The sequence below is a fragment of the Camelus ferus genome, chromosome 2, assembly GCF_009834535.1.
Source record: "Camelus ferus isolate YT-003-E chromosome 2, BCGSAC_Cfer_1.0, whole genome shotgun sequence".
Lineage (NCBI taxonomy): Eukaryota > Metazoa > Chordata > Mammalia > Artiodactyla > Camelidae > Camelus > Camelus ferus.
In genome coordinates, this window is record NC_045697.1 from 40380898 (window position 1) to 40393198 (window position 12301).

The 12301-nt window shown below is 37.4% G+C and overlaps 1 protein-coding gene across 1 annotated transcript; it reads right to left on the reverse strand.

Moving 5' to 3' along the window:
- Positions 1–375: 375 nt before the first annotated feature.
- IBSP (integrin binding sialoprotein) lies at positions 376–11993 on the reverse strand. The gene is given in 8 exon segments (XM_006175481.3): positions 376–1135; positions 1137–1343; positions 1913–2086; positions 6139–6201; positions 9116–9193; positions 9289–9339; positions 9435–9502; positions 11856–11993. Coding segments are annotated over 7 exon segments (957 nt in total). The 5' UTR covers positions 9489–9502; positions 11856–11993; the 3' UTR covers positions 376–805.
- Between the last annotated feature and the right edge of the window lie 308 nt (positions 11994–12301).

Below are 12301 nucleotides of genomic sequence, written 5' to 3' on the forward strand. Positions count from 1 at the left end.
TTTATCTGAAATTCAAACTTCACTAGGCATCCTACATTTTTATTTGTCAAATTTGGCAACGCCAATAAAAGCCATTTATTCCCCCAATATGCATGGTGGACCCGGCCCACAAGCATGTCATAATCTTAGTTATGTTGACCTATCCATGAGAAAATGGCTCAGTCCTTCTGAGTTTTAAACCGTAGTGGAAATAAGCTTCCATCCTTTAGCTGAATTGTCCTCCCACTGGTCTCACCTTTTTCAGTTCTAAATCTCTCATTTTTCTTCTTAATTATAACACATTTGAAGGATTGCATTTTTATTTGTGATAAAACCCATTGATAGAATATACATACAGGTCACATAAAAATACATGAGGATGATTATTAAACCTAATATACAGTGATGGTTAGGTAACGTGATTAAAGAACTACACATTTATTGTATACAGTGTTACTAATAATGTCAGTGAATCTCTTCTAAGAAGCACTTCTTGCACAAAGAGTATGTTTTAGCAGTTAGTGCAAACACATTAAAATACTATTTATAGAACTACAACCTCAAAACATTCAGTCTCACTCGGTCTCATGCACTGGTTTACCACTTGACCAACGACCCTGATTTACAACCTTTCAATAACATACCAGGGAAAAGCAACAGGAAGCCCATCACCTGCAGAAGCAACTGCAGAGAGCCACTTTGGAACAGCAGCACCATTCCACGTTATAATATGCACATTTGTTGTATTGCACCTTCCTGAGTTGAACTTGGAAAACGGTAGCCACGCATGACGCCAGCGCGGGTGAGTCCGCCCCAGTCTGGGCCCTCACTGGTGGTAGGAGTAATCTTGACCGTCATAGCTGTCGTAGCCACGCCCTTTGTAGTAGCTGTACTCATCCTCATAGGCTCGGAAATTGTCCCCACGTGGGTCACCATTCTCATTTTCGTAGATTTCATATCCAGTGTCATACTCACTGGTGCCTGTTTGTTCGTACTCCTCGTATCCAGGGGTGGTGGTTTTCCCAGCTGGGGGCGGGGTAGTCCCATGGACCTCCCCGGGTGGAGGCGTAGGCACAAACCTGCCATTTGGAGAGGTGGTGACCTTAGAGCCACCGTTGCCCTGCCCTCCAGCCACTGTGGTTCCTTTGGCGCTGGCAGTCAGTGACGCCCTCTTCCTCTCCACGGTCCCCACCGCTGCTGCCGTTGCCAGAGTCCACCTCTGTGCTGTTGGTGCTGGTGCCGTTGGTGACTTGCTCATTATCGTCCACTTCTGCTTCATTTTCTTCGTTTTCATTTTCTTCCTCTTCCTCCTCTTCTTCATCACTTTCCTCCTCTTTTGTAGCCTTCTTTCCTATATTCCCAGCCTGTAAGAAAAAGTTTGAAAGAATCCAAATCTAGGTGTGTAAAACAGAGAACTTAAGGCCATACTTTGTCCAACACAGGCTGTGCTGTCAGCCTTGCTCTATGTGGACTTTTGAACTGAAGCCGATTAAACTTACAAAAGAATTAGTGGGGGGAGGGGTGTTAAAAATTCTGAATCAGTGCCTGTTATCATTGGGTTTTGGCAGAGAGAAAGAAACCTGCTAAGTACGTCTTCTCTGTGGGAGATGCTTTCTATAGCTTTGCTGCTCACTTTCTCTGTCTCGGAATCCTCTCCCCTGACATGCAATGGCATCTCTCGGGACCTTATATCCTTTGCTACAGTGCTCGTCCTTAGTGTTCTGTGATAGTGCTGAAAGTCAGTGTAACAACATGGGGAGAGGACTTGCCTGGAAGAAGATCTTTCTTATTTGTAAATAAGGGCGTTGTACCTGTTCTTACTTTTTCACGAATTAACGAAGATAGTATAAAATACTCTGTGTATAGTGTCAGGATAACCTCAGACTTCAGTAAAGAAATGAGGTCAGATTCAACATTTTGGAGGAGTTGTTACCTTCTTGGGAAGTTGGATGCCAGCCAGACCTATATTCCCAGTTCCAGGTGTGATCTCCTCTCCATAGCCAAGCGTGGTAGTGGAAAGGGTGGCGTTCTCAGCCTCAGAATCTTCGTCTTCATTTGCATCAGAATCTTCATTCTCTTCATTGTTTTCTTCCTCATTTGAAGTCTCCTGGGGGAAATGTCCAGAGCAAGAAAAGTTATTTTAGCCAGAAGATAACTCAAGATTTGCTGGAATCATGAACCATTACTGGAAAAATGCTCCATATCCCTCAGCCAGTTTCTCACCCGATGTTACAATTCTGCTTCCTCTTACGCCGTTTGCACCTTTCACTTCTCAGAACTCAGTTCCGTTTTCTCATCGTATTTACTTCACTGTAGTGTGTTTTAGATATTTCTAAGTTGTATTTAATCATTTCAAAAATATTTGTGTAATAGTTTCAGCGTATCTGACTGTATGGTGTCATACCATACATGGCTTAGGCCCTTGAAGTCTTGTTAATAACTACATGACATGATAGTACGTTAATTATTGTATTTGCTGACAAATCAGCTGAGAACTTTATACCTATTTTTTATTCCTTTTAGCAGCCTTGTAAGGTAGAATTATTACTCACACTCTTTAGAAAAGGAAAGTGAACTCAGATAAGTTAAATAACGTGTTCAAAGTCTCATACTAAGTGATGAAACTGTATCTTTCTAACTAAAAAAAGCTGAGCCTTTCTATTACACCAGGACAGTTTCGATGATGATTAGGATTTATGTGAATTGTCTACACTACACCTAGGCTATTTTTTCAGGAAGGGATTTTTTATAGAAACCCCTGTCTTCAAACAAATTGATTGCATGTCTTATTTTCTACCAAAAAGAAGTGAATGTATTTCATTTATTTTCAGGAGCTTTTAAAGAAAAAAAAAGATATATTAAATTCAAAATCCATCTGCCGATATATAAGCCAGTTCTGTGCTGTGTGAAGTATTCAAAAGATTTCAGGCATTTGACATACAATTTTTCTGTGCAATGAAGAAACTAAACACATCAAGAAATCCTTAGTGATATTATTATGTTATTGCATGAAGATTTTTTAAAAAAAATTACCACTCCTCAACTGAATGTTACTATCATCTTTAACATTTTATTCTTTTGCCTTTACTCCATGTTGTTAGGCAATTGTTGATTGAATTAATTTCCCAATGTAATTCATTGCTAATATTTAAAGTCAGGAATTCATACAAAGAATTTACTTACTTTAAATGAGTACTAGAAAGTTGAATTTATTTCAGTGTACTTTTAAAGGATGGTGATGTTAGGATAACTTTAAACTAGGCAGCCTATATTTTAAGACTTTAAAAACAAACAAAACCCAGATTTAGCCTACCTTATTACTAAAACAAAGTAACTAAAGAAGACTGTGTTTGTTTCTCTAGGTTTGTAATTCCACTGTTTTCAATGAACTCTTGGGAGTAGTAGAGTCCACCCCAAAACAGTCTCCAAGCTAATTGTGTCAAATATCCCACAAACACCATACTGTTTATTTGTTTTTTTCATGTTTATATGCTTTAGTCCAACAGGCTAACCTTTTCGGGGGAGAAGGCAGAAAGATGCTTAGAGAAGGAGAAGATACAGGCTGGGTCCTGCGCTCTTACTCCATGAAAAACCTGAAGTCCAATGGGATAAATGACTTGGATGAGGTCAAAGAGATGGCAGTTCATTTGCGGCTGAGTCATGACTGCGGTCCTGAACTCCCAACTAATAGGATTCTACGTTTTCTCCTATGACACCCTCTCTTGTCCTAGTACTTTATTTAATGATGTCCTGCTGCAGTGAGTTAAAAAGGAAAATAGGTCAGTCTTTTGATGGGTATTAGGCCTTATATATCTTTTTGAATAGACAAATCAGCAATAATGTGTGCTTAGAAAGTGTTATTAGCCCCCTAGAATGGCTAAAAATACTGAAAGGAACAAGCGTTGGTGAGAATGCAGAGCCACCGTAAGGCGCGTATGCAGATGGTGGGAGTTTACATCAGTGTATCAGCTTTGGGAAACTGTTTGGTCGCATCTCGTCAGGTTGAACATAAGCAGACTGTTTGAAGTGTGGACATTTCATATGTTCACGAAGAAGGAGGACTAGAATGTTCACAGAAGTGCTTTTCTGTCATAGCCCAGACCTGAAAACTCCCCAGATGCCCATCAACAGAAGAATAACACATTGTGGTACATTTGCATAATAAAACACTCACAATGAGAATGAACGATTTATAGCTATAGAACCAAATGGGTCAACCGCTGAAGCTGAGAGTGGAAGAGGCCACACGCAGAAGAGTAGGCGCTGTGCGATTCCATGTATAACACAAAAAGAGTCAAGAGCAATCTACCTTTTAGGAGTCAACATAGCAGTTGCCTGTGGTGGGGATGGTTAATGAATGCAATGGAGCACAAAGCATGTGCTGCTTTTTTTATACGGGGGCCAGTTACTCTTGAGTGTTCAATTTTTGAAATTTCAGTCATCTGTACACTTATGATAATTGTGTTATTAGGTACATTATATTTCAATAAAAGTTTTTAAAAAGTGAAACTGAATAATTTAGGAGTAGGAAAAATGTATTATCTTTAAATAGAAAATATGCCTAAGCACCTTCTCATGGGACTATAATTCTTAGGGACTCTATTTAACCTGAATTGCCAATGAAATTTTAGGGAAGAAATGGTGAAACAGAGAGGTTTTAAACTCTCTTCAGGATGGGCAATTCCCAGTTTTATTCATTTGGTTTTCTGTTATCACTTTGAATAAATGGTCTTTGGAGCATTTAATAAGTGCCCTCTGAAGTTTCAAAACCAAACCAGCAAACATTTACCGGGCACTATATGTGTACAAGAAACTGGGCGAGGCAGTGAGGGTACAGCACTGCTCCTCCTCAAAGCAGGGATTGTAACCCGAGGTCTCTAGTCTCCTGGGTCATGCAGTTTGCAGATGAGTGCTGGGAGGACCATAAATGTTCAGAGATTGTTGGCAAAATATTAAGTATGTGGGATTTCATCAGAGTCCACCATCACAACAAATGAAGAACCAGTGCCAAAAGGTACGCAGTCTAGTTGGGAAGTCTAGCTGGCAAGGCAATTTTGCAGTCATTGTACGGCAAACAGCTGTAGTGAAATGGATTACCCTAGTTTAGCTCTTGAGTAAGATTATTATGTGGAACTCCAGGCAAAATTTTGTGGGATTTAGTAGGTGGCATTTTTCTTGGTACTGACAACATTCTTGTAAGGTCTTCCTTTAAAAGCTATTGGGGTAAATTATGGTACTGAAAATGTTACTAAAAGTAACATAAAATGGTTTTTAAAAATATCAAACTAATTATTTGTCACTTTTAAACTTCCCACACCACTTTGTTTTCAGGACAGTAGACGTTTACCCATGATCCATTTGGACTGTCATTGTCCCTTCATAAATAGCATCTAAGAATACCTGAATTTAGAAGGTTCCTAAACCAGTGGGTGGCTATAATTGACTATCCAGAAAAATGTACCTAATTAGTATGTTTCCATGGGCAAGAGTGTCAGTTATAAACACGTTAGCACAATTTCCAAGTTATATGGATGAATTTTAGCCACAAACGACACTAATTTGTAGTACTGTATAGTAAGGTATCTGTACATCTTGATTATTTCCATTTCTATGAAAACATGAATTTTATTATTAGGCAAAAAGACATGAAATTCCAATTAGGAAGAACAAGTAGAAAAGAACTACTTTATGAGTCCAGAAAGGCGGATGAATCACAATAACATTGTAGAGGATGTAAGATTAGCTTTCATATACTACCCACTTATTAAATTGAATTTTTCAAGTTTAGTCCTTAAAACAAGTATTGCGCTGAGTTTAGGATTATTGTGTATTTGTCTTTTACTATCATGCTCAATCCACCTAAATATAAATAACACTTCTTTTTTTGATCAGAATTTATATTTCTTCCACTTAAAATAGAGACACTTTTGTATTTGTGTACCACGAACAGGTAACTTTAACCCCAAACTGCAATAGTGTTTTAAACAGGTCATTTTAGTTAGTTTTAATTTAAATAACATTCCATTTGTCCAAAATAGAAGACTGTGGGCAGTTGGTAAGCTGGCGATGGTTATTTGCTGAGTCTGGAGTACAGGAGACTAGTTTCCTATTTGTTTTTTGTGCTGCCTGGTTATGAAAAAACCTGCAGAAATTCCTTACCTCTTCTTCCTCCTCTTCTGAGCTATCACCATCTGCGTTTTCTTCAGATGAGTCACTGCTGCTCTAAAAAAATACGTATACATGAATCCATATGTGTATGAATATATATGTACATACATTTATTTACTTAGGATAGTCCTCATGCTGCTGTGAGAAAGATATGAGGGGATTGGACATAAATAAAATGAGGTTAGAGAGAAGGGCATCTTACAGTGATCAAGATATGCATTGAAATGCTCCATTTTCAACCTCGAAAGCATTAACAATATGTTGAAACATATTCTATGTGAAAACTAGAGCAATGAATCACAGTGTGGCTTAGCTCTGAGAGAACAAGAGGATTATCTGGTCCAATTTCTTGATTTTACAGAGAAGGAATCTGAAATCCACAATAGTTGTGACTTCTCCAATCAGTTCAAGACAAATCTTGGGCTAAGACATAGATCTCATTGTTTTATTTTCTTTATGATTATATGAATGAAGTGAGGACTAAGCTTATCATAAAATATAAGTTGTTACTGGATGATTTTCTTAAATAATGAGTTCTCCTGGTGAACTTAAATTGGAATTTGACTTGAAATTAAATTCGCGTGTAATTTTTAGTATATTTTAATCTAATTAAAGCTAATCCCTCAATGAAGTGTATGTGTGTGTGTATATATATATAGTTATATAAGAGGAAAATTCATCTACTCACATAAGAAATGTATGAGTACTATTTCTCTAAAAAGCTCAATATTGAATGAGAATAAATTAAAGTCTGTATATAAAAATAAAATTGTAAGTTAATGAACTTTGCTACTTTTTAAAAGGAAATGTATATCTAAACATCTGTTATCTGAGCCTTTAAGACAGTAGTGGAGATGCTTCATCTGTCCCAATGTTGGCCCAAATTAGATTTTCCTTCCTTTTCTGCAACCACTTCTTAATGACACTAAGTATACAAGTAGATACCCAACTTAAGATTCTGTCATTTTCTGTCCTGCAGATTTATCTTTGATTCTGGTGACTCATTTAAGTACCCTGGATCTTAGAAAATACAACTGCAGAAGGACCTTAGGGTCAGAGATCAGAGAAAACACTTCTGTCCCAACCCTGCTCAGGGCTCCCCGCCTTGGGCTCATTCTTCAGGTGGCCACACCATCCGCCCAGGGAAAGGGAATGCTTGTGCCCTGGAGCCAAGAATAACCTTGGGTGGAAAAGAGAATAATTAGACCTGCTCTTCCACTGCCAAGACCTTAATGGTTGTGCCTTCCCTAGCCCAGAGGTGAATAAAGCATAAGGTTCTGTTGGAACTGCTTCTATTTGTTTGGATAAAATATGAATTTTAAAGCCAATGAAGCTTAATGCATTTTGGGGTGAGAATTTGGGCACTAAATACTTAACAAGGCTTAAGAAAATAAATAATAAAGAGCTATGGAAACATAAAAGTAGACACATAAGGGGAGAAACCTTAGAAATCAAACTTTGTAAAGTAAGACAACAGATCATAAACACTAGATCAGACTGTTGGATTGGGAGATACGTGTTATTGGATTCTACCTGAAAACAGCTCTCTTATTTACAGATTCTACATTGGTTGAGGTAGACCTGTCTGCATATGATCTGTGGAAATTTTGTGTATTAAAGATCTCCTCAAGAATCTGTGAGCTTTGGGTCTATCAGTAAGGAAAAATATAACTTCTCCTAATATCCTTTCTCTACAGACATTTGCACTGGGCCACACATCTGTATCTATAAAAGTTTCTAGGTGGGAATATCTCTAAGTATATGATATTTTAGAAAAGTTGAGGGGGTAATCAGAAACTTAAATTTATTGTCATTTCCATTTCGTTTAAGAAAGACAACAAAGCTTCAAATGAGCACTGTTTATTTGTGGGCAAACCAAGTAATGGAAGGCAATTCTGAAAGCCCCCAACCTTTGTATCATTTGTGCTCATATTTCTGTGGCCACACACATTCCCCATAATTATTATGGTGCTAGAAATACTTTAAGATGATCATTTTCTATCACTGTATGAGTTAGAGATGGGTTAGCCCAACATATGGTAAGATGCTATGCCAAGCCACTGTGCTGAGGCACCGTTTTCAGCATCCTGACTGCTTTTCATGTCTCAGGAGTCCTGGGTCAGATGGTGCATAATTGGTGCCCTGAACCCAAACTGTGTAGTAATAAAAATAGCACAATTCTGGCTTGTTGTCTATTTAAGATCAGCACCACACCCTCCAGTTTTCAGAACCCTCTTCACAGGTAACCCAGTAAAAACAGAAACTCTTATTTTTAGTGTGTAGTTATTTTTTGTTTGTTTGTTTACAAATTTTGAGGATGTTTTGCCTTTCTCACAAGCTTTTCAGTTCACTTCATGAATTTCTCTCTTTCCTGTGCAGTTCTCGAGTGACATTTCCACTAGAGTAATGCTCCAACACGTGATGTATTGTTCTAGTGAGCCACACAAGTCAAAGTCTGGGAAAATCTTCAGCAAGCCATTGATTGTCAGGAATTTTTATTTTAATGGTGTCTGCTGTTCATGAGTCAATTTTTTCTTCTTAAGTCCTTCTTAAAGGACTCTAAATTATTCAGTGTGAAATAGCTATATGACAGTAAAACAGCTATATGACAACTATAGTATGGCAGTTAGTGGCCTTATCACTGACCTAATTGTTAACTATTGATAAAATTGTCCACTTTTGTTGGTGAATTAGCCAAAAATACCTGAACTCAGTGTGCTATGGTGTTTGCTTTAATTATATCATTCTAGCCTGAACCCAAATGAGTTTGCTGTGTGTGTGTGTGTACCTCTGCTTTAAAAGAAAACTTAGGAATACATTTTATTTTATTATATTAAAAACAAACTGTTTATAGTAGGTGATCTTCCTGGCTGAATTTTAGTGAGAGTTGAATTTAGGTGTTTCATACTTAAATTTGATTCCCTTTTAATTGTAATGGGTGGGAAGGAAAATTAATTTTTATACTTACCTGAACTGGAAATCGTTTTAGAGGAGGATAAAAGTAGGCATGCTTGTAAAGATAATATCGGGGCCGGTACTTAAAGACCTGCATAAACACAATAAATGATAGATTCATGTTTCATGTGCAGTAAATCTAGGTAAATGTAGTCAAGCCAAGGAAGTATGTAAAAAATGAATTACCCCATTTTCTTCAGAATCCTCTAATTTGGCTCTTTGATGCAAATTTTTCATCTGTTTAAAAGAGCATTTAATTAGTACATATTCTCTCTTAAATATAGAAAGACAAAATTGGAAATAACTCTATGTTTTTTTAATAAAGAACTTACTGAGAAAGCACAGGCCATTCCCAAAATGCTGAGCAAAATTAAAGCCGTCTTCATCTTGGTGATTGCTTCTGGAATTAATGAGGTGGTAAAATTAATGCGTAAAACTAAGAGTGTAACTTTTTTGCTCATACTAGGAGATGAAGTATTTAATTTATTTTCATTTTTGTCCAGTTATGGTTTTGACTAATTAGAAAAAATTTCTGCTTTTGCTCTAGCATTTTTCCTTCTATTTGAGTGGTGGAAGGCTGACTTTACCCATCTATTTGAATAATGGTGAGTTCCATATTTGGTTTTAACCTCTCCACTCTGACTTGTCAGTGGAAGGCCATTTCGTCACTGCCAGGGGCTTGAGTGCTTTGAATCCTTCACAGTAGGGCAAGGAGGTCTCCTAATATTGACACGGGAACATCAGCAGTGTGGTCATGTCATCTGTTTGTTTTGTTTACACGAAAAACGAAGCAAAAACTGAATACATTCAAATGATAGCTTTTATGCTGATTATCCTAGAGGCAGTTTCCAGCTTCTATATAGCTTTTGAACTAAAAATTCATTTGTAAAGTGGAGACTAGGTGCCATTATCCAATGAATATCTTAGAATACTTGATATTGTTTAAGTGTGTGCAAAGATCCATGATATATGAAATATTATTCTCATAACGTGGTACCCAGTATCCATGTTTAAGGATGACTCTGTGAGACGAGATATCAGAGTTCATCTTGGGGTACTAGAGGCAAATGCCCTCAAGTTACATTGTTCTCCAGCTCCATTTAAGCTTTCCATCATAAGTGGGGGAGATTTTTGTGGAATGAATGTGGGGCTCTCCAAGGTCAGGGTTGGAGCCATGATGGAGACTTCAGTTCTACGGAAGAATTAAAGATGCCGCTCTCAGAATAGGAAAAGTTTGTGGTCATTCCTGGGGTTTGAGCCTTCAAAGATCTCAGCTCCACATAGATTCCTCAGAGGTAAAAGGAGAGCGATAGGGAAAGCCTATCTTAATTTTATTCCCTTTGATGAAATCCTATTTGAATAGAAGTTGAACAAACGTAGCTGAAAGCCGCTAACACCCAGCACTTGCATTGAGAAACACATTTAACTGAGAGCACTCTCTCCTCCAGAGTGACAGCTTTGGCAACGTTTTAGAAGCAATATTTCCCCATAAACATACTAGGAAAAGCAATATTTAAAATGCATGAAACCCATGTCATATACTATACCCTGAAGCTAGATTTTGCATTTTATCATCATTAGCCAAGATTTATTGCCTCCTTTTGAGTGTCTGACTCTAAACATTAAGCAGAGTATGGCTTAAGGCCTGGAGAAGCTGTCTTGGGTACTCATTTATACTTTATCTGCGGCCGGGTAGGTCTTTTGATTTTGATGCCTACAAACTTGCTTACAGTCCCATCTACTTTGGTAAAAGTTTCTGGTGGGCACACAGGGAGAAAGAGGCTTTGCCCCTCAAGGGGGCCCATCTGGTTAAAAAGCTTTCATTGCTGCTGGGGCGCTCTGAATAACATTTGGAACTTGGCCACCTGTGATGCAGCCCACAACAAGCAGGAAGACTACTGCTCTGCAGTTTTATGAAAAAGGTTGGAATAATTACAATATCTTAAAGAGCTAAAAACTTAAATACATGGAACTGTAGAAAGAGTTCCGAGTATAAAATTTCTCATAACAAACCATAAAAACAACTACATAAAAACATACCAGGAATAGTATAAAGAGAACCAAAGGATTCTTGTAGGCAGAAATTGGCTGCCTACATAAATCTCATTTTATTTACTTTGTGATTCATCAAAAGCAAAGACCTCACAGTGCCCACTACTAACCCAGACAACAATTCAAACATTCTTAAAGAATTGTTTTGAGAATCTAATTGCAAGTTTTTATTGGGAGGAGTATGATAAACTAAAAACATTATTCATTTCCCTAGTACTGTACACTTTTCCATTCTGATTTTAGAGCTATAGGATATTAACACGCTGAAACTGAATATATAACATATTGACAAGATATTCCTTATAATTGAAGTACAGATTAGGCATAATTGACAGAGAATTCAGCATATATCGAGGCAGATTTGTAAATGCAAAATAGTATTTCCGTCAGGCTGTTTTGAATTTGAACCAGAATAAGTAAACACAGTTATGTCTGGGGTGCAGAGGTGGAAAGTAGGAAGCATAATTTTCTAGTTTATGTACATGATAAGAACTTATTTACATGTATAGGTTTATAAACTGAGAGTTTTGGAAAGAATCCAAAATCTGAGGTAGTAAGTTTAATGATGTTTTAAATTACATAGCAATTCTATACAGTGTGTTAATATCTACATTTAAATTAAAAATTCAAAACTAAGTCCAGAGATGTAAAATGTGATGTATTTGATTTGAAGATAATGAAGTTGTCAGAATAAATCTTACCCCTTTGCAGTCCTGGAGTGAGAAGGCAGGCTCCTAGGAGTGAGTGACCCAGATTGAATACTTCCTCTGCTCTCTCACTCACTCATTCACTTGCTCTTACCGGCTATAAACTCCTCTTCGTCCTTCCCACAGCCAATCACTGACATGGCCAAGGTGATGTCAGAATGTGGAGTCTCACCAGAAAACCCCCAAACTTCAACACTTTTTCAAGACACAGGCGCAGTTGAATAAACATGAACTGTGGCTTGAGTGCCAGGAGGTTTGCATTGTGGAATTTAATTGAAGGTTTAGATGAAGATGAACAGTTTGAGTTCTGAATATATATAATAATATGCTGGATTTGAATTAAAATAAATAGCAAAGGATTTAACCATTTAAATATTTCATCATTATGCAAATTTTCACTATGTTGAAAGGAAGGAAAATTTACTGTAATCAGATACAAT